At 33.8% G+C, this 23,938-nt stretch overlaps 1 protein-coding gene across 6 annotated transcripts in view; it reads right to left on the bottom strand.

The window, feature by feature from the left end:
* Nucleotides 1-23,938, bottom strand: part of LOC118184939 (speckle-type POZ protein B-like) — a 136,374-nt gene that overhangs the window by 66,164 nt on the left and 46,272 nt on the right. For 4 of the 6 annotated variants that reach the window (XM_035354691.2, XM_035354689.2, XM_085809103.1 and 1 more), the window contains one exon: nucleotides 11,144-11,230. The exons of the other annotated variants lie outside the window; for them this stretch is intronic. In XM_035354691.2, coding sequence (XP_035210582.1) covers nucleotides 11,144-11,227 — 84 coding nt within the window. In that variant the 5' untranslated portion in view covers nucleotides 11,228-11,230. The remainder of the gene's footprint in view (nucleotides 1-11,143; nucleotides 11,231-23,938) is intronic. 6 annotated transcript variants of the gene reach the window in all.

Raw genomic sequence — 23,938 nt, 5'->3', positions numbered from 1 at the left:
AGATATATATTGGCGAGAGAAAGTAAAGTTCGTGTGCAATGCAGTATATTCGATTTTCACCCTAGCTACTTGTACCTGGCCAAAGGTCTAATCCAGTAGTACTTTCTTCTCTTTTCAGGTACGGTGTTAAAGTATGTTCCTGTTGTTTCTTTTTCTTATTGCCTAAAATAGGTAAGCCTGGTGATATTTAGTACTGATAATGATTCTATGTAAGTTATTCTTTTGAATACTTCCATTTTAATGTCCGTGAAGATTATTACCTTTTGTTATGCTTAAGTTAAGCAAAATTATCCTATTTTATTAAATAAAGATTTCGTAGTTAAAATTTTGACTTATGATTCTTTAATTCTGTGCTTGAGGAAACGTACTCATTACGCCTTCAGTGCTAATGCACAACCAAAAAAAGATTATGAGACTGATTAAGATAATAAGCTTGAGAAAATTGCCTTGTAGAAATGCTTCTTAAAAAAACTGAAATGTTGTAAGATTCCAGGGGCATAAAGTGTTAAAACTCTTTGTTGAAAATACTAGTTACAAAGTTTATAAAAATAATTGTAACAAATAATAATGTCTATTCTAAAAGTATCAATTTGTATAGAAAAATTAACAGATGCAAATTATTCAGTGTGGAAATTTAAAATAGAACAACTTCTAATAAAAGAAGGTTTAGATGATGATGTATTCGAAGAAAAACCGGAAACTGTTACTGATATTTGTTTAAAGAATGATCGTAAAGCTAAAGCTTTAATTTGCTTAAACATTTCGGATTCGCAAATTATCCATGTATTGCATAGTAAATCTGCAAAAGAAGTTTTGCAAAAGTTAAAATGTGTCCATGAACGTGTAAATTTAACAAAGAAGTTATTCCTTCTTAGAAAACTATATTCCATTAGATAGAATGAAAATTCTAAAATGCAGGAACATATCAAAGGAGTACTAGAATTGGCTGAAAAGCTGCGTAGTATAGGTGAAGAAATTAAAGAAAATAACTTAATAGCAATATTACTATGTTCGGAACTACTCTGATAAGTCGCCAAATATTTTTGGCGAGAAACTTCACGCTGCCATATTACTATCTAAATTTTTTGTTTACATTTTGAACTTTTAGCTTAAAATGTCTCCAAAACCGCTGTTTTCGCACATACAAAAACTACGTTTCGAACACACAATTTAGCTAAAAATCCGAAACAAAAACAAAAAATTTAGATAGCAAAAACGTAAAGTTTCTAACCAAAAATATTTGACAAGAATCCATGTACACAGCGACATGTTTTAACTTTAAAAAAAATCTACGAATTGCACAATGTAGGCAACGAACGAATCTACAAAGTACGCAGAACTCGCTTTAATAAATTAACATAACAGCAATAAATTTCAAAGAATACCATGTACACAGCATCCTGTTTAAACTTTAAAAAAATTCTACGAATTGCACAATTTAGGCGAGGAAGGAATCTACGATCTACGCACGCCTCGCTTTAATAAAATAACATAACAACAATAAATTTCAAATAATACCACGTACACAGCGTTCTGTTTCAACTTTAAAAAACATCTACGAATTGTACAGTCTAGACACTAAACAACAAAATAAACTAAACTAAATTTCAAACAATTTAAAAAAACAACAATAACGACAGAAATTCATACTAAAGAACCAATGAACATAACATTCTACAAAATAAGAACAAGGATAAAATAAAATGCACTTACCATGAATTAATGCGTTTTCGAATAGCAGAAATATAAATTTCATACCGCCTTTAACATGCCGCCACGTAATCACTATCGTATTTACATGACAGCCAGACACACTATCCAGAAAATTTATACTATGGTTCACAAATAAATAAAATCACAAATCCCTACTTCTATCATGCACTGCAATTAAAAATAATCTCCCAGACCCTCTTTCCACAGTTCCAAATACCCACTACCCCTCAACAGGATAGCCACAATCATATTTCCTTTTGCCGAACTTCAATTCAACAACTACCATTTTATCTTTCCCTCCCATCTTCTCAGACACAGAAGCGAACCAACGAGCTCCAGCGAAAGATTTTTCAGCGTCAACAGGGTTGCCACAGAACACGCAATCGCGCCAAAAACCAGCGCAGAACACATATCGCCACATTTGGTGAAATTAGGGCGTATATTAGAGTTGTACCCTATGTTCTTTACGAAATTCATACAACTCCTTAATAACTGCAATAGAAAGTAAATCGGAAGCTGAATTGTCGCTTGAATATGTTAAAAACAAACTTATAGATGAGTATTGTAGACGTATGGAAACTAAGAAAGTTCCAAAATACGATTCAGTTGCTTTAAAAAGTAAAAGCGAAACTAAATCACGATATTGTACTTATTGTAAGAGAAATAACCATACGATAAATGACTGTTTTCATTTAAAACGCAACGCTAGAACTTCCCCCGAAAACAAATGTAAATAACAGTAAAGTAAGAAATTATTCTCAAAATTATAAAAGTAATGCATGCCAAATAGCAAATACGCAAAGGGTACAAAACATAACAAAACTTAGTGAGAATAATTATCTTAAAAGTACTGAAACTGAAAATTCGCAGATTCAGTTTAATCAAGTTCTAAAAGTGGAAAATAAACATAAAAACACGCAAACGCAAGAATGGGTTATCGACTCAGGAGCCTCAACTCATATGACGAGTGAAAAGAATTTTTTCTCTCAGTTAAATGACTCTAATAAACAAATAGTAACTGTAGCCAATGGTGCTAAATTAAATTCTTATGGTATTGGTGAAGGTTATTTTAAAGTTCAAAACTTAAAGGGTCAAGTTACACAAATAAAATTACAAAATGAATTGTATGTACCAGGTTTAGATAGTAATTTACTTTCTGTTCAATCTGTTACGAATAAAGGTTGCATTGTTACATTTGATGGTAATAAGTGTTACATAAAGCGTAACAATATACTCGTAGCCGACAGCAACGCTCAGCAAGGTTTATATAAATTGACCGTAAACTCAATTGACGAGAAAGCACACTTAGCTAATGATGTTTCATATTCTAATACGAACTGTATACTAAAATGGCATCAAAGATTAGGCCACAGAAATATAGATGCCATAAAAACACTTGAGAAAAATGATTTGGCAGACGGCGTTTGGCAAATGCACTCATAGTGTGGAATGTTCTACTTGTGTAAAAGCGAAACTAACTGAAACACCTTATCCCAAAACTAGTTTTAGATCTAAAAATCCACTGGATTTAGTGCACACAGATGTGTGTGGGCCAATTGAAGTCAACAGCTTAGGAGGGAAAAGATATTTCGTAACTTTCATTGATGACTATTCGCGTTATACTCAAATTTATTTTATTACTTCAAAAGATGAAGTATTCGACAAACTTAAACAGTATGTTACATCGACAACAAATAAATTTAGAAAGAAAATAAAGGTTCTCAGATCCCACAACGGTACAGAATACGGTACTTTTCCGTTTCGCCGGCGCAAATCTCGCCAAGCAGACTTTATTGGCGACAACATACAGTATACACATAAAAAATATTAAAAAAATGTTAGTTCTAAGAATTCCTTTTTCGAAGGCATAAACATTTTAATATCGCTTAAAATTTTATAAAAAGCCAATAAATAAAGACAAAAAAATAAATAAATAAATAAATAAAAATCTGAAATGTTTCAGATTTTAAATTACGTCCAAAGGGGCGTTTTTTAACATTTTGTGTGTTACCTTTCTTTATTAAATATCATGTTCCTCGCACTTAAACCATAAGATACAGTGCAACAGCAATATCGCAAAATAGTTTTAAAACGAGCATATCTTTAGAATTCCCGATACAGAGACTCACGCGCTGGAGATAAAAATGTTTTTTCTCCACAACGTTGCCATTGCTCGCTTTGAAATCCTTGAGTTTGTTAATCAAAAATTCGTCAAAATTTTAAAAAATAGGAAATCGATCATAAAACAAATTTCAAATTTCAAATTTGGTCTTCCACATGCTCATATTCGTTGGAGGATTACGTTATTCAAAATTCGATGACTCTATGTACCGTTATTTTATGACAATGTGAGAAATATACATACATTTACGCAGATTTTCATTATTTAATTTCTTCAAATATAATGCAGGACTCTAACATTTTATGGCAACAGTTTGAAAAGTGAACCGACATTTATCCGTCCGACGCAAAATGCCAAAACGAAACTAATAGTCCTTCGGGATTCAAATCCCTTTGGACTAATAAATTTGTAAAAAGACATTAATTACAATCAATCTCAATCAATTAAAAACAATCAATCTGAAGAATTTACTATGCTTTCATGGTTCAACATCCTGATTCGCCGGTTTATATCACGTGACACCAAGCGATCTCATCTCACGTAAACTACTCTACAAAAATCTAATGCTCTCAGTAATTATCTACATTAATTTCAAGTTAAATCTTAATTTGGAACACAAGTTTAAATGCAAGAAATATTTCAATTCGTACGAATAGCTTACTCAGAAATTATGTAAAACTGCAGTGCTTTACTTTGCTAATGCATTTTCGTTAGAATTGATGAATTTAACACTTGACTTTACCTTTTCTATATTTTCGGCTTCGGGTTAAGCGCTGTGATTGCATCCTGATTGACTTAATTACCGAAAATTGCCTTAGACATAAAACTGAACTATCTGATAAAAATTCTATATAATTATATGCCAGTATTGAAAGAAACAATCAATCTGATAAGAAAAAGCTGCGACTTGTTTTGAAAATGAGGCTTAAAAGGTTACCAGCGAGAATATTCCGTTTGGCATCGGTTGTACCATTATTGGCGACTTTATCGCTTGCGCCGGCAAAACGGAAAAGTACCCAGAATACTGTAACGAAACTACTGAGAATTATTAAAAGAAAATTGGTATTTTTCATGAAACTTCGGTTCCTTATTGTCCGGCACAGAACGGCGTCGCAGAAAGGAAAAATCGCTCTTTAATAGAAATGACAAAAGCTATGCTAATAAACTCTAAATTACCGAAAGGATTCTGGGCTGAAGCAGCAGCTACTGCTGCATATCTTCAAAATAGGTTACCAACTAAAGCCACAGATAGAACACCATATGAATTGTAGAATGGTAGAAAACCAAACTTAAGTCACTTACGAGTATTTGGCTGTACAGCATTTTATTATGTGAACAAACAAAAACGGCGTAAATTCGACAACAGAGCCGAAGAAGGAATATTCGTAGGATACGATTTACGAAGTAAGGGATACAGGATTTATGTAGGTGGAAGGAAAATAATAGTAAGTAGAACTGTTAAATTTTCAGAAAACGCGTCTTTATCTGACAAACATGCAGAAAATAATGCTGAAGATTTAGAATTAATTCACTTCAATAACTCGCAAGAAGATGAAGAAAATAATGAAGAAACATCTCTTGGTGATGATTTTACAGAAAATTCAAAAAGTTCCGAAGATTTAATTAAATGTGAAGAAAATGTAGAAAGAAGGGTTTCTAGCAGATCAACCAAAGGGGTCCCACCGGAAAGATTCTCTTATAAAGCAGAAGACGAAGAATCAATCTTACTTAAAAATAAAGATCCAGAAAGCTTTGAAGAAATTCTAAACTTACCAAAACGTGAACAAGAAACTTGGATCAAGGCTATGCAAGAAGAAATACATTCTCTAAAAGAAAATGAAACCTATACACTTACAGAATTACCACCAGGAAAACATGCAGTAGGCAGCAAATGGGTGTTTAAGACAAAATATGATGAAACTGGTAAAAATATAAAATACAAAGCACGCTTAGTAGCCAAAGGATTTACTCAAAAATACGGCAGTGATTATGATGAAACTTTTTCACCAGTAGTGAAACACACTACGATAAGAGTTTTCTTAGCATGGGCAGCGTATAATAATGCCAAGGTACATCAACTAGATGTTAAAACAGCTTTTTTGTACGGCAACTTAAATGAAGAAATATATATGGAACAACCAGAAGGATTCGTGGTTCCGGAAGAAAGATATAAAGTTTGTAAATTATAGAAGTCGATTTATGGTCTCAAACAAGCAGCTAGGTGCTGGAATGCAGAAATTGAAAATACATTGAAGAATCTTGGGTTCAGTCAAAGCAAAGCAGATCCGTGTCTTTTCACAAAAGTGGTTCGTGATAAAAGAATTTAATAGTGTATGTTGATGACATCCTAATAAGTTCTACAGAAGGACTAATTCTTCAAACAATTAATGATTTAAAGAAACGTTACCAAATAACGCATCTTGGTGAAGCTAAATATTTCTTAGGCATGGAAATAAATCGCAAGGAAGATGGAAGTTATCTCTTATCACAGAAAAATAAAATAAATCAACTTGTCAAGCAATTTCGACTTGAAGAAGCGAAACCCGCTAGCACACCAATGGAAACAAACTATTATAACCTAAACAAGGAAGAAAATCTTCTAACTTCAAATGATAAATTTCGCCAAGCTATTGGAAGTCTTTTATATATATCGTCTATCACAAGACCAGATATCACAGCTTCAACTCACATACTCAGCAGAAGGTGTAATAATCCACGTCAAAAGGACTGGAATGCTGTTAAAAGAATCATTAGATACTTAAATACGACAAAGAATCCATCCTTACAAATTTCGGCGAGTGAAGAACCTAATATTACAGTTTATTCAGATGCTGATTGGAGACAAGATATTGAAGATAGAAAATCTTCATCAGGAAGTGTTATTTTATTAGGAAAAAACTGTATTTCATGGTTTTCAAGAAAACAAACTTGTGTTTCTTGATCCTCAGCAGAAGCTGAATATGTTGCACTGTCGCAAGCTACGCAAGAACTATTATGGCTATTAAAATTAACAGAAGATTTCAATCTACCCCAAACTCTACCGATAAAGGTATTTGAAGATAATCAGTCTACTATAAGACTTGTAGAATCTGAAAAATTCAGTTCGCGCACAAAACATATTGATACAAAAGTTCATCATATACGCGACTTGAATAACAAAGGAATAGTAAAACTTGCTTATCTTTCGATAGAGCAAATGGTTGCTGATATTATGACTAAACCAATTCCTAAAGCTAAATTCCAGTTTTGCAGGAATGAATTGCAACTGATATGAGTTTCATTAGCAAAACAGGAGCATTGTTAGCATAAATTTAGGTATTTTGCATAATGAAACTCGAAAGGCATACGAAACGAACGTGCGCCAAGATATATATTGGCGAGAGAAAGTAAAGTTCGTGTGCAATGCAGTATATTCGATTTTCACCCTAGCTACTTGTACCTGGCCAAAGGTCTAATCCAGTAGTACTTTCTTCTCTTTTCAGGTACGGTGTTAAAGTATGTTCCTGTTGTTTCTTTTTCTTATTGCCTAAAATAGGTAAGCCTGGTGATATTTAGTACTGATGATGATTCTATGTAAGTTATTCTTTTGAATACTTCCATTTTAATGTCCGTGAAGATTATTACCTTTTGTTATGCTTAAGTTAAGCAAAATTATCCTATTTTATTAAATAAAGATTTCGTAGTTAAAATTTTGACTTATGATTCTTTAATTCTGTGCTTGAGGAAACGTACTCATTACGCCTTCAGTGCTAATGCACAACCAACAGAATGTTATGGAAACCCTATTGTGACGTAATCGGGTGCATTATTCTGGGAAATTTTGAATCATGGGATGTTTGGTAATTTTGAATCACGGGATGTTTGGAGCCAAAGGGGAAAAGAGCTTTAATTGACTGGTGTGTAAATGAAGGTTTACTTAGTAGCCATTATAAGTGTCCTGTATATAGGAAGCATATGCGTCTAGTCGAACGTAAAAACCGTTTAGATGGATTCAAATGGGGTTTGTAGGAAGAAAGGAAGATGACTATGTGAAGCGTTCGATCAGAAAGAGTACTTGGTTTGAAAAATGTCATTTGAGTATGACTGATATTTTGATTATTACGTGGCTCTGAGTGTACGAAGCGAACTCGAAAATCATGGTAAGTTAATATTTGCTTTGGTAGTGCTTAAATGTATAACATGTTTTTCCTTTTTTATGTTATTTTATTGTTTGCTTTAAAATATATTTTATTGAGATTATGTATTTTTTTGTTTGCCTATATTGTAGAATTTGGTGCTCCTTTGACTTTTTAAGTTAAAATATACCGATGTGTACATGAACAAAGTAAAGGGAGTGCGCAATGCAAGTTTGTGCAATTCTGGAATTTTTTTTAAGTGAAAATAGGTCGACGTGTACATGGTTAAAGTTAAGAGTGTGCAATGCCATTTTTGTACAATTCGGGGATTTTTTTAAAGTGAAAATAAGTCGATGTGTACATGGATACCGAGTTTGTGCAATTGTTTGTCTTGTTATTTTGGCTTTGTGTAGTGGCGATTTTTGGCGCAAAAATCGGCGCTTCGCAAGCCAAAATAATGAGTCAAAGAATTGCACAAAATCGGTATCCATGTACCGCCAAAAATCGCCAAGGGGTACCCTAAACTATACTTTTACCAAGTATTTTATTAATAACATAAAAATAACAGTACACAAATTTAATGAGTATTGTCAATCAATTAGAAAAGTAATGCTTTCCCTTTTTCATGCATCTTTGTTTACATGTTGCGTATCATGCAATAAACAGTTTAAAAGATAATTAGTAGAAAAGTGAAGTCGTGCATATATAAAGAGATTTTAAAAAATTGTTCACTTTAATAGAATAAAACTCAATAGTAAAGCTAAACAAGGTATCAGATCGCTCAGCAGAAATGTGAGAATTTGGCGAACTTTTGGCGACGAATAATTTGTAAACAAGTCATCGAAAGTACTGAAAAAAAGAATATCATAAAATACTGTCTACTCTGAAGCGTCAACGATTATATATTCAATTAGTATATAAACATTCTTAAAATGCGGTTTCTTTTGAATTTCGTCAATAAAATTGGCTTCTATTTCCACCGTCCACGATCGCGCCAGCCATATTGGAAGTTACCCGTGATCCTTCAGAAGCAGAACTTTCGTCTGATTGGTTGACTCTACCCGAGATATTTTCGATGACGTTTGAAAATATCCCGCGTAGCCGCAACATTAGTTTCCGTAGCTAGGCGGGACTTCGCTTCCGGCGGGGCTCTTTTTTCTAGAAATCGCCCCGCTTAAATCAATGCTACCAGAATCTCGTTTCTCAGAAAAGTCCCGTCTAGTAGCCAAGTGTGATAACCTCTTATTTTCCAAGAAGTGCAATAAATATGTAAGAGTTTGTTTGAGAACGGGTAGATTTTTCGTTCCCGAAAGTATTCAAGGTGATAATCTTGCTATGTTACTGTATCGCTTATTTGTAATCGGTGATTTCAATTACTTGCAGTTTGCTGTAGAACGAGAAAGGGAAAAGCTCTTTATATTCTTATACATCAGGAAGGCGTGCTAGTCTCTAACGTTAAATGCGTCCCACGTTAGACACTTCCCCCAGAAAAGTATAAGCACAACATAAAAACTTTTGGGAACGACGTAACCAGATATGGGAGATAGTTACTTGTACACAATCTTATGTTTGTTCTCAGTTTACAGATCATTCCTCAGATTCACTAGAAATTTATTTCTTTAGTCATATCATTCTTAAAAACTAGAATTATATAGCCATGCAATCATGGTCAGGAAGTATTGGACTCTTCTCTACTTGCGCACAAAGTTACACTTCTGCGTAAATATTTTCTTTCATGCGCTCATTACTAATTTCTAGAATTTTCTCCGTTCTCATAAGTCAAGTTTTAATAGTGTTACTTTATTTTCAACTGTGTGCAGGAAAAAGAATGATTTGTGTTTCTAGCATCCTTGAAATTGTTAATTATACTGTATATTCAGGCTTGAATTCAGCAGAAACCCGGCTCTGGAGTTTCTCAGCTCCTAAGTGACGTTGTTAATTTCAGGAGGAATTCCAAATAAGATGAAATACGGTATTTTATTTTATTATTTTATAAGGTATTTCTCCCGCCTTTCTAGCGTGCCTTCGTGGTGTAGTGGTTCTACACACTGGGCCGATATTCCAGAGGTTCGTAGTTCAATTCCCGGCGAAGGCGGTTGCTAATTTTTCATCTCTCTGGCTTTTCCAATTAACCTAATGTCTTTACAGTGGCGCCCGAACTAAAAGGGTTCTGGATGATGACTCTCCACACCCAGGATTTGGCGATTGGGTCCTCTAAAAACCCCAGTCGCCCTTTAAAAGGGAAACTATATAAGGTATTTTTCCGCCTTTCTAGCGTGCCTTCGTGGTGTAGTGGTTCTGCACGCTGGGCCGGTATTCCAGAGGCCCGTGGTTCGATTCCCGGCAAAGGCGGTTGCTAATTTTTCATCTCTCCGGCTTTTCCAATTAACCTAATGTCTCTAGAATTCAGCTATATTTTATCCTTAATTTAGTAAACTTTTATTTAGCTCTACATTTTATTGAATCTTAATTATTTTATTAGTTATTTTTTTTTTCCTTCTTCTCTGACGGGTGTTGAAATAGCGCTACTGCTCTTCTAATTTTCGAGATTATACCTTGGACTGAAAACATGCTTTCAATTAAATTTCAAACGGTTGACTGACTAGTTCATTTCTGTCTTTTGAACATGAACTGTAATAAAACAAATGGCCATTACGCAATGCACAATTCATGAAAAAAATTAGAGTCATCGAGATTATATACTACATGCCGAAGAAGCTTCTATTTCCTACGGGATCAGTGCGTTCATTCTCTTTGGGCCAATTTCAAAACACATTTTTGCAGAAGCATGGTATTTCTCAAAACGAGAAATTTGCACTGGTTCAGCTGTTTCACTTGCAAAAAAAAAAATAAATAAATAAATAAATAAATAAATAAATAAAATGTATTATAGCATTATCATAAAAGTATAATGTCACTGTAGACTCATTAGTTATTTTAAAGCAGAAGATCAGAAAAATGTACAATGCCCTTGCCGAGACTCCAAACTGGACCTCTCGAATACGCGTCGAGTTAGCTTCTAATAACACCATGAAGGCATGCGAAAAGGAGGGAGAAAATACCTCACAGCATATACAGATTTACAATTCCAAATAATTCTAGACTTATCAATTTCACACCAATTAAGTTTGTTACTAGTCCAACATCTTGGAGGAATGACGGGGTACCGATGAAACTTTATAAACATACTTGCCTGAGTATAGCACCAACTTTCAGCCATAGATGAATATGATTCAGTTTGAGGTGGAGGTGAAAACTCCCGGGAAACTACAGCCATAATCTAAAAATTAAAAAATTAAATGCAAGAATAAACAAACAGCAAATTCGTTACAGGACGCTAAATACAATGCAGTACGAAAGAAATCTTTTAGTACAGTACAAAAAAAATTAGTGCAATAACAATACCTCTAAAACGTTTTTACAACCCAATATGATTTTTAAAAATTGAGAGAAAGTAACCTTTGCATATGGCTCTGATCTATATCAGATTTGGATTTTAACTATTATAATTTATAACAAAAGTACAATAATTGCAAACTGTTCATATTATTTTCATACGTAACCTTCCAGAATTTTTATTGGTTTTCCGTGTGAGTAACGCAAATAGAAACTAATTGTCTTCAGGAAGTCCTCCATAAAGGCATCCCTCCCTTCAGGCAAATAGTCCTTGCATACTCCGCGTTTTTCAATACACAAAGCCAAGCATAATTTTTGTTTTTGTATTGCTTCTAACAACTGGAAAACTTGAAAGGCACACTCTTTCATAATTTTTTAATAAACTGACAAACGTGCATGCATATAACACACACAAAATAAAAATGCTAGGTAAATGATACCAACCAATAAATAAATAAATAAATAAATACAGACTTTGAATAAAATCAATTATTTGCCTTATTTTACTTAACAAGAAAAATCTACGTTTTTAAAATCATTCAGTATGTCACAAACTCTAGCAGTAAGTAATAATAAACCCCTGCAATAAGAAATACTAGAGGAAAAATTCAACAATAAACTAACAATCGACAATAGTCGAATGGCCAAAGCCATGAAATTTTGGTAACCTTTGAGTCCTATTCCCAGTGATTAAACAATATGTGAGGTTTTCGCGATTTGTAATAACACAAATACGCGCCATTTTTCCTTAAAAACTCTTTCAAGAAGACAACATTCTACGTACCCAACTCATCGACTTAAGCTAGTCCACCACTTCCTTTATCACTGCGACAGGCTTCAAAAGGTGGTGTGGCTAGAGCGGACAGTGGTTACAGCGGACACGTGAGGGGAGCTGGGTGGGCAGAGCGGACATTCTTGCACCTGTTGTGTTATTTCCCTAATCAGTCAAATGTGATCTATTGTGTAGTTTCGAGCTTTGCGCCTGCTGTAGAGATAAGCCGATACTTTTGAGAGAGAAGGCCTTTCTCATTTTCTCAGTAGATGTTCGATCCTGAAGTGTGTATGTCGTTTTATATCGTCGAAAAAATCTGTGATGGAACCCATAGCCATTTCAACAAAATTACTCTCTACAAAAAAAGGAAAAGAATGTTTAGTTGTAGATGATTACCCACACCGTTTACACCGAAAAAATAAATTAGGAATGAGTTGGGTATGTGTAAAAGAAAAGGCACATCATTGTAAAGGAAATGTGAAGACAAATTTTCAGTACGAAGTACTGAAGAAAACTGAACATACCTGCCCACCCAACGTTGCTGAGATCGAAGTTAAAAGGAAGTTAGAGACTTGCAGAAAAAGAGTCCGAGAAGAAACATCAGTTCCCGTTCCCCAGATATTTCACGAAGAACTTTCAGAATTATATCAGAAAGGTTATGATTTCGTTGCTAAAATACCGACATACTCCAATGCCAAAACTGCTTTATGTAAGGAGAGGAGAAAGGCTTTGGGAGCTCTTCAAAATCCCCAAAATGCCAATGACATTCAGTTTGCAAACGATACACTTTTGCTTTCTAATGGAGAAAACTTTCTTCGCTTAGACTTTCAAAATGACCAAGGTAACAGGATTTTAGTATTTGGAGGAGAAGAATCTCTGCACCTTTTGGAAAATGGAAAGACTTTTTTCTTAGATGGAACATTTAAAAGTTGTCCGAAACAATTTGCTCAAATATATACAATACACGTCGATTTAAGGAGTACAGCAACTGAGACCAACGTTTACCCAGCGCTTTTTGCATTTCTGCCTGATAAGAGACAAGCAACTTACATTGCAATGCTTCAGGAAGCGAAACGTTGGTGCCCTAAGTGGAAGCCGGACATTATAAAATTGGATTTTGAAGCCGCAGCCATCAATAGTTGTATGTTAGAATTTCCCAGTTCGACTATTTCCGGTTGTAACTTTCATTTTAATCAATGTTTGTGGCGTTAAGATACAAGAAGTGGGTCTAGTAAAGGAATATAAAGAGAACGAAGATATAAGAAATGTTTGTAGAATGATTTCTGCATTAGCTTACTTGCCAATGGAACACATAGATGATGCTTGGAGCATTGTATGGGAAAAAGCTTTTAGCATTAACAAACTTACCACATTCATTGATTATTTTGTCGAGCAGTGGATGGACAATCCAAATATGCCCATTAAAGCATGGAACGTATATGGACAGCGTCATAGGACAAATAATTCTGTTGAAGGGTGGAATTCCAAATTAAATGCAATCACTGGCAGAAACCAGCCTAATGTCCACTTATTAGTCAGAATACTAAAAGAAGAAACACAAAAAGTGTCTTTTAATTTGAAATCCAGAGAATTAGGCGACCCTGGAATAAAAAGAAAAAAAGCATACGTAAAATTGGATGAAAGAATTGAAAACATCCTTAAGGAATTCGAAACATCAAACAATTTAGAAAAATGTTTGAAATCTTTAAGTTTTGTAACTAGGTTGGACTAAATCCAATGGTAAATGATATTTATGCCTTTATAATAAAGGTTAATTAGTATTCATTTACTTGTATTTATTTTTCTTTTATTTACTTGTATCTGTTTTATATATTTTACTTTTAGTATTTATTTTTACTTACATTAATGAAACTAATTAATTTTATAGCAGTTGCATCTGTTCTAATATTTATTTGACTCTAAAATACAGTTTTCCACAAAATCCCTGGAGTTCGTTCATACCCTTCATTCTATTGTTACTTACTATTAATTTTTAAATATTTCTCTGAAAGTTTTTATTTTTATTACATTTTGCTATGTTTAAAATGCATTTGCACTATAATATCTTAACAATTTAATATAAATAATTAAATTTGATTGGCAAAAATGTATTTATCCTTGTAATTCGATAATCGAGTGCAAAAACAGAAAACTTCGGTGAAAAAAACGTTATCCCACGTGAAAGAGATTTGCCACTTAAAATACTGTTTTAAACTATATTTGTAATTTTTAAAAGTATTTATTTACTTATTTATCTGCACCCTTTATCTGTTCCATGATGGGGAAAAAAAATGTGTCCGCTCTGACCACGATGAGTTTCGCAGTGTCCGCTGTAACCACTGTCCGCTCTGGCCACGTAAAGGCCCGTCCACACGAGGACGCTCCCGACGTAGTTGACGTAACTTTTTTGACGCCGGCGTAAATTCGCAGGACGCAGAAGACGTAAAACTGAGTACGCTCCTGTTCAGCTTTTTCGCCCGCGACGCGCGCGTATAGCCAATAGCCGACCGAGTTCTTATCACGTGTCATAATCAGAAAACCTTCTTGCTTACCCGTTTCAATATGGCGTCAGAGCCACACAGAGATGAGATTTTGCTTAGAAATATAACTGTATACAGCAATAAAATAATCAGCATTGTTCACGCCATCTTCAGATTTCTCAAACCGTACATATTAGTATACATTTAAAATTCTCATTAAAGGGGAAAACTGTATACTTATAAAGCAATGATCCGACCAGTATATCCATATGCTTCACCTATTTATAACACCGTAAGTAATAGGAACCTAAATAAATTACAGTTTCTACGAAATCAAAGTTTCTGCCTTACAAAATTCTCCTTAATTATTATAAATATTGGCTATCTCTATAAATATCCCAATATTAAATACACCAAAAACTAACTTCAGCAATATAATAACTTCTAAAATAAAGCAGTTGACTGTGAAAGAGTATTCAATAAAATACAATTACGAAATTTTGGAGGAAAGTTACAACTTGTGTCATGCAGCAATCATTTATTGAAGTTTAATTAAATTACCTTTGCAGCGACTTCTACTTGTTACATTATTTTTCACAAACATTGCTATCACAGATAGCTGAGTGGGCAGCGCGCTGCTTTGGTGGCGGAGGAATGGAAAGGTGGCAAGTTCGAATCTCACCCGTAGACGGTATAAATTCAGTTAGCTTTTCTCATTTTGAAACGTGTTCCTTATATTTAATCATGAATCATTATATTCTTATTTTACCTATTATTATTGTTTTCATTTCTTATTTTATTCATTATTATTATTGTTTTTAATTTAGTTTTAAAATGTGCAATGCAAATAGAAATCCGTATGTAAAAATATATCTGCATCTCTTTATCATATATCATCTATAAATTCTCTCTTTATTTTTACTTTATTGCATATTTTATCATGCACATAATTTCTCATAAACTGTCCAAAGTTTGAACCTCATTCTAAATTCAAAAATAAATAAAAAGAAAAACAAAAGACCAAGGTAGAGCGAGTTAAAAAAATATGAAGTTGGTTTTATTATATGGTGGATGGTGTATATAAAGAGAATTAAGTAATTTAATTCTCTTTATATACTGTATTCCAAACCAATTTTATAAATCCTAATTTTCATACGATATAGAATCTGCAAGTCTGTCAAACTGGTCGATACTCATCCTGAAGGAATTAAAAAACAAGTAATATACAAAAAAAAATTAAGTGAATTCCTACTTAGGTCCACAAAGAAAAGTTTAAAAATGCAAAAATAAATAAATAAAAATACAAACATAATTTTTTTTTAATTAAAAAAAATTTAATATGTGAAAAAGCTGTATTAACATCAAGTGTCATTCACTGCAAGTTTAAAAAATTGTATTTGAACTTGAGTGGATGAATAAAAAGCATTTTATGTACTGAAAATTTGAACAAGATATAGGGAGAGTGTGAGCTAATAGTAGGAATTTAATAATTCCAGATATTCCTTTCGCAAACAAGGCAGTAAAAAAAAAAAAAAAAAAAAAAAAAAAAAAAAAAAAAAAAATTCTCTTTGAACAGATCGCTCTAAATAAATCTTTCGGACTCATTCTTGCCATTTTTTGCGGTTTTGCCTTTGCTTAATAATTGCACATAATAGTAAAGTTTCAGCTATAAAAAAAAAAAAAATCATCTGATTCGGACAACTTGCCGCACAACATACAGAAGAACAGCGAAGTAATAAGATACAGCTCTGTTAACGCTATATTACAGCGTCACGTGATTTTTGCGCAAAATAATTCTATTGGTTAAACGCACTCTTCGCAAGCGTACTCGTTTGGACGCTTTTACGCTGGTAACGTAGCTAGCTGGTAACGTAGCTTTTACGCTGGTAACGTAAAAGCGCGTTCGTCAGCTACGTTTCGAGCGTACTCGTGTGGACGGGCCTTAACCCTTCAAAATGATGTGAAAAAGACACTTGATTCTGGTTTCAAAAGCTCCAGGGGCGTAGCTAGAGGGGGGAAAGGGGGCATCTGTCCCCGGGCGCAGAATCCAAGGGGCGCCAAACTGATGTTACGACATTTTAGAATTAAATGTTTTCCATCCTTGGCGAGCAGTAGGGGGCGCGAAATCTTCAGTTGTCCCTGGGCGCTGAAAATCCTAGCTACGACTCTGAAAAGCTCGGACAATTCAAATTGTTTGAAGCCATTTACGGGAGCGGTTAACTGCGAGATATCGACCCATTTACCTTTTGTGCAATTTATAACAAGTCGAACAATCGCCTTAGTGCCAATCACCAAAAGGATTACTAGAAAAAGATTCTTCTAAAATTTTAGGCGGCGACCCAACATCAAACATTGTGCCTGTGGTTATAATAGAACAAACTAACGCGGACAGTTCATGACAGTACTGCAGATAGTTCATGATTGTTTCTTAATAACCCAGTATAACTTCAAGAGCCGCACGGACCAACTTATAGGCCAAACATTATTAGTCGAAGGCAGGACATTTGAGACTTTTTCATTTCTACTGTCAACGTTCCACTGGCATTACCTTTTGTTAATGAAATGACATCTGATCACGTGCCCCTTCTGGACTTCCTCGGAATAAAGAAAATCGTACAGAACAAAAAATAAATCCTATAATCATATAGAATAAAAAATTTTAAAAAATAAATAAAATCTGAAAGCTTTCAGATTTTACATTACTCCCAAAGGTTTTTTTTTTTTTTTTTTTTTTTTTTTTTTTAACGTTTTGGATGTTACCTTTATTTATTAAACAGCATGTTCTCCGCACTTAAACCATAAAATCCAGTTCAAGAGCAATATCTCAAAATAATTTTAAAATGAGCATATGATTACAATTTCCAATACACAGTCAGATATTTTTTTTTTTTTTCTTTTTTTTTTTTTTTCTTTTTTTTTCTTTTTTTTTTTTTTTTTTCCTTTTTCGTACAGTGTTGTCATTGCCCGCTTTGAAATCATTGAGTTTGTTAATTAAAAATTCGTTAAAAGTTTTACAAACTATGAAATAGATAATAAAACAAATTCCACATTCGGGTGAAACGTACGTTATTCAAACTTTGATGGTTCTAGGTACCGCTGTTTTATAACATTGCGAGAAACATACATACATTTATGCAGATTCTTTATTATTTAATTTCTTTAAATATATACAAGTCTCTAATAATTTGTGGCAACAGTTTGAAACGTGAACCGACATTTATAGTGAATCAACGCAAAATGCCAAAGCGAAATTAATAGCCCTTCTGGGCTAACGCCCTTTGGGATAAAAACTGTTTTAATCAGACTGCATTAAGAAAGGAGAAAGAAGTTGATCAAGTTCGCCAGTACCTATCTTATTATTTAAATTAAATAAATAAAAAAGAAGAAACTTCCTTTAAATATTGTCACGTAACATTTCTTAAGCGCTAATATAAGAACTATCTGCATAGCTACTAAAACAACAATTAGGGAAAAATTTTATACGTGAGTTTTACGCTTTCTTTAAATTGTAGATAAAAATTATGTTTGAAAAAAATCTCATGCACTTTTCTTTAAAGAGAAAATTCTTAATATTGGTAAATTATTCCTGTATGTTTATGTATATTGCAACACCACTATCGAAATTCAACATCAATAACAACACACTTTGGTCTCAGTACTTTAAGTACATTATTTTAGAAAAAAATAAATCTCATTTTGGGTAATATAGTACTATATATGGTAAATGAAATCTCTGCGAACACTGGTAGTTTCCCTTGAGGACCGTTTTCCCTAATGGGTTGAGTTGAACTTGCCTGTCGCCGAAGTGAAGAGCCAAGAGTCGTGGCATATACCTGTATAACAATCCCTCGTAACCATCAACCCTCAGAACAAAAGCATCGCAATACAAGGGGTTAAAATTGAGAAGCTTGAATTCCAAGAACTTTCTGGGCGTACTGAACGTGATCCCCACAAATGGTGATCTTCGACGTATAACATTGCTTGTAATCACATCCCCCTGCAGATGATATCTTCATAACTTCCTTTCTTTATTACGCGACACCCATCTGCAGGCCAGACGCCATTTTTTCCTTTAGAAATTTCTCCAAGAAGACAACCATCTCTTTAAAGCGCCAGTCCATCTCACATCCGTAATGAAAGGCCTCAAACAAAAAGTCAGCGATATTCTAGGCTATACCCACTATTCAGCTTCTGATGCGTCATTTGAATTCTAGAAATTAAGGGCATAAAATAATATGCTTCAGAATTTTTAACTTTTCAAAGGATTTGAAATGTTTCTCCGTGATATTTTTTAGCTAACCTTCATGCGCTTTTGTATATAAATGACGATAAACATATTACTTTGTGTTACAGCACCTAAGCACTTCAAAAGTGTGAATATAGACTTTTGAAAAGTTTTAATATAATGTAAAGTAACCAGATAATCTGTACCGTGAGAAATAGTCCAGAATTTTGATGCAGTACCTTCAGAATATATTCCATTACACAACTTAAGGATATATTCCAGAAAGTGTTTCGGATTTCGTAATGTTCCAGGATTTTTGTAAATAATCTACTAAGTTTTGAAACAGCCGCTCCAGAGAGTCATGGACCTCCTTAAAAAATTATCACAATAAATATTTTAACAGTTAAAATATCGACCCTTTTTTACACAACACATTTTGAGAGACCTGTGCAGAGCACAAAATTAATAATTTTCTGGAAGAAATTCTTGCTTCTATTCCAACTTCATTCCGAACTTTGCGAAATACACGATGCAATTAAATCACCTAAAACACTGGAAATTAATCATTTTTAAGAAGTCCCTAAAATTCAAAAGTAGGGGAAAAAATATGCAAGCGAAGGAGAGTTGCTTATTGAAAAATTATTCGGTAATATACAAGGTTTAAGAAGGGGTGCAACTGCTAAAAAATTAAACAACGATACTTAACTTCTGCATTAAACTGAAAATCGTTGAATTCACAATTTCAGCATAAAATTGAAATTGAGGTGAAATGGTCTGATATTCTTCCATTTTCAGAAAAATCATCTCCCCGTCCAAATACGTAATTACTCTATGTACAGAAAAAGGGCGCATATTTCGATAACTATAACAAAATACGGGGGAAGGAAGAACTAAGCATCGCCATATAAAAACTGAGCAAATATTTAATCTTAAGCTGGTTTTACTGAAATTCCTCCGTTTGCAGGCATCAGTTTTTTTTTCCCGTTTTCGGAGATCAGTTTTCTCCGTTTCCAGTTCCACTTTTTCAAGGAACAAAATTACTATTTCTTCTGTATATTGGCATGTTATCGCTCGCAACTGCATGATACTCACAAACTATCATATTGCTGAACTGCACGTCAAATTCAGGCAGTCTATGAAAGAAAGGAAGGAATTTTTAAATACTAAAAAAATATTTAAGTATTAAGTAAAATCACTCTAGAAAGTAATGGTTTTTAAACAATTGATTATATAAATAAACTGCATGTTAATTGTTTGAAATAATTAATATTTTTCCCCCTTTTTTTTCTTTAGACCCTAATACGTCTTGCCGAGGAGTGGCTTCGAAAGAAAATCTGGTCCCTTTAATTTAATATAAAACATTTAAGGCAAAAGAATGAATTTCAGATAAATGCTCGCCAATTACGTAATTAACTGAGTTTAAATATATATATATATATATATAAAGAATACCAATTAAGATTCGGGCTAAATTTTCAGAGCCAAATTTAATTTTCCCCGATTCGGGAACTTTTTAATTCCTAAAAAGCTAAATATAATCAGTTTTAGAATCAAAGCATGAAAAGTACTTTCTACCTTAGAAGTAAAAACAGAAATCCCCTTTGAGATATAGGCCACCCCCACTTTTCAATTTCTCATTTACAAGTACTGCCTATATATTCAATGTATAATTCACTCTACTGACTTGTAACAAAATGTTTCATAAATTTAAAGATAAACTTTCAATCACTCTAATTTCTATACATAAAAAAGTGCTATTCATGTTTCGCAAAATAAAGCGCATTGCTTACGTTTCGATCCTTAGTGCGCACGTGCAAACTAAAAAGACTGGGTTCACTCTTCGGTGATTTCCAGTTACAATGCCTTGGTTTCTAACTGTAAAGAATAAGCATTAGACGCCTACACATTATATACAGGTTTCAGTATAGATAATTCGCAAATCTCTCTCGTGCTCTTGAAAATTGTTAAGATCTCGTAACACATTCACGCTTAAACCTAATTTATTCAAAGCTACGGTGGAAATGTCGTAACATCTAAGATCCTGAAGGAATTTCCGGAAACTTTTATACTACTGGAGGTTTTGAGCTTAAAACGTAAAAAATCCCAAATACCATTTTTACTACAATTAAGAAATCTTTCAAAACAGTATTTCGTATTCTACTTGTGCTAAGCGTTAACAAAATTCTAATCATCCAAAAGGGTCCTTTTATTTTAACGTTTTGTGGGTTACCTTTATTTATTAAATATCATGTCCTTCGCACTTAAACCATAAAATTCAGTTCAATAGCAATATCGCAAAATAATTTTAAAATGAGCAAGCTGTAGAATTTCTGATACACAGTCTTGCACGCTGGAGATAATTTTTTTTTTTTTTTTTTTTTTCATACAGTGTTGCCATTGCTCACTTTGAAATCGTGAGTTAATCAAAAATTCGTTCAAGTTTTACAAAATATGAAATAGATAATAAAACAAATTCCAAATTTGGGCTTCCAGATGCCCATATTCGGGTGGAAACGTACGTTATTCAAAATTTGATGGCTCTAGGTACCGTCGCTTAATCACAATGCTAAAAACATGCATACATTTATGCAGATTCTTCATTATGTAATTTCTTTAAATATAATAATGGGCTGTAATATTTGATGGCAACAATTTGAAAAGTGAACCGACATTTAAAGTTTTCAACGCAAAATACCAAAATGAAATTAATAGCCCTTCTGGGCTAACGCCCTTTGAGCTAAAAATATAATATTTATTTAGCGGAAGCTAAAGGTATTTCGAAATACAAATGCGAACTGCATTTTTAAAAAACACTTCCAAAAAATTTACCACCTATTTTTTAAGCTGGAAATTCCCTGTGTTTTGCATAAATGAACACTACGAAGAAAGTAGTAGATATTTTTCATGTCACACTCACGGATGATCTCTCTCCTATTATCATCAATCATTTTTTCCTGAGGCGAAGGATGTTTTCCTACGGGGGCGGAAGCGAACGCATCGTGCGCTCCAGTTAGGCGTGACCATTTCATCGAGACAAAAGAGCCCAGGTGGGTCAGTTCAGCTGACTCAACTCAACACCCGTCGATTCCAACGGAAACCCCTTTTTCCCATGGTTTCTGTACACAATTCTCCTTCCTCCGCCCCCCCCCCCCGCATACAACTTGTCTACACCCCAAAGTAAAGAGCAAAACATTCGAAGGCAGTAAACATGTACAGTCTAGGAACTGGATCGATGAACTCAAAAAAAGTTGGAGCAAGCTTCGCGGTCCAAAAGAACAAACAATAGATTCACTTCGTGGTAATCTAGATCTAGCAAGACGGTCAATGGCAGAAATAAACTATTCATTTTGTCGCATTATTACTCCAATGGCAAAAAAAAAAGGTCGAGCTACCCGGTCAAGAGTAAATAATCCGACTATCTGTAAAAAGTCCAGTTTTCAGATAAATCTACATTTCTTCCTGCGATAAAATGGAATCTTGTCACTTCTGCGTCGAATGGCAATATTAGTTTTATTCCGACTTTAAACAATTTTTTACAAAAATGCGTGCGTCCCTAATTTTGTTAAATGTGAAAGTTCCGATTTCCCCCCCCCCCGAATTATACTCCACAACTGGTGTAGTTATGTTGCATCGCTTGTAAGGTTTGGAATGTATCGAGATTTCTGTGTCGAATGGTGCAATTAGTTTCACTCGCACTTGAATAGAACTCGAGGAATTTAATAAAAACTCGTGTGCGATGAGATACAAGCAATTTCAGGATGCAAAGATAAAAGGCAAGCAAAATTGCTATTCTCAATTATGTTGACTGAAAATGACAAAATACATGCAAAGAAAAAAAAAAAATCCAAACCCACTGCTGATCTCAAATGAGTAAAAAAGAACTACAATTATTATATATTTTACAAATAAATAATGGAATTTATATCCCCAGCTAAATACTGACGATATTTTTATTTCGTGTACAAGGGTTGGTTAACCTTCCATCTCAGATGACTTTTGTGATAAACTTGATAAAGGAAACTTGTTCAAAATTCCCAACTATACGCAAGATGAACAAGGAAGCCCGAGGGATTGAACAAAACCTGAAGTCAACTCTTGCAAACGCCTGCAAAAAGGCCAGGAATCTGAGTAATCATGAAACTATTTACATAGCTGACAGCCTTGAAATATGGAAACACCGGAGGTTCTTCGCGCCAAACCGTGAGTTTCTGGAAGGTTTTTCTCGCTTAGCGGCAGCATTGCAAATGAAATTCGATTTCAGTTCCATTTATAACGAATGATTCAGGGCATTCAATTATTTACGACGTAAAATACATTAATATTTAATTACATGTTCTAAATTTTATGTTTTTTGGCTAATTTCATTTAGTAATTGCCTTACACTTTTATAATGAGAAAATCCTAAGAAGGGAAAAGAAGCTTTAATTTATCAAAATATTTTTAAACAGGATGGGATAGGATTAGGATTATTCAATTATGGCAAAGCACACGAGGGCTATTTGCCTAAAGGAAGGGATGCCTTCGTGGAGGAGTTTCTAAGGGAAACTGGCTCGTATACACGTTAAACATGGGGAAAACCACGAAAACGCCCATGCAGCCAGCCCGTTCGCGGGATTCGAACCTCGGACCGAACTACCAGTGTTCAGCGTCTTTACCGCTCGGCCGCTGGTGGGCCGCTTTTTAAACAGGATGAAAATAAAAATTAATGATTCATGTACGTACTACCGTGTGGATTAACTTATTAATGAACCATATACTGATATAAAACAAAATTAAATATAAATATTTTACTGATTAAACATCTGTTGAATCTTTATATAAAGTTCTACTGATATCTACAACAGATTAAGGTATTCACATCAAATGAAATTTAATTAAAAAATTTACGCCGAAGATCACTACGGATGGGGAATGAAATTTCAACAATTTAAATTCAATCAACTCAATAATTTCCATTTATTGTTAAAAACGCGTTCATTAGTAAAAGTTAAAAATTTTAAACTGGGAAATTCGGTGATCAACAGGAAGCTGCTTTTTTTTTTAATATAATTTTCTTTTGAGATTTTCCGGCCGGACCAATGAACACAATCAAGTCAAAGATATCGTTTAAATGGA

This window comes from Stegodyphus dumicola, chromosome X2 (genome assembly GCF_044657685.1).
Source record: "Stegodyphus dumicola isolate Sdum_Otavi_A_Nest chromosome X2, ASM4465768v1".
In the NCBI taxonomy this organism is placed as follows: Eukaryota; Metazoa; Arthropoda; class Arachnida; order Araneae; family Eresidae; genus Stegodyphus; species Stegodyphus dumicola.
This window is presented reverse-complemented; position numbering and strand designations above follow the sequence as displayed.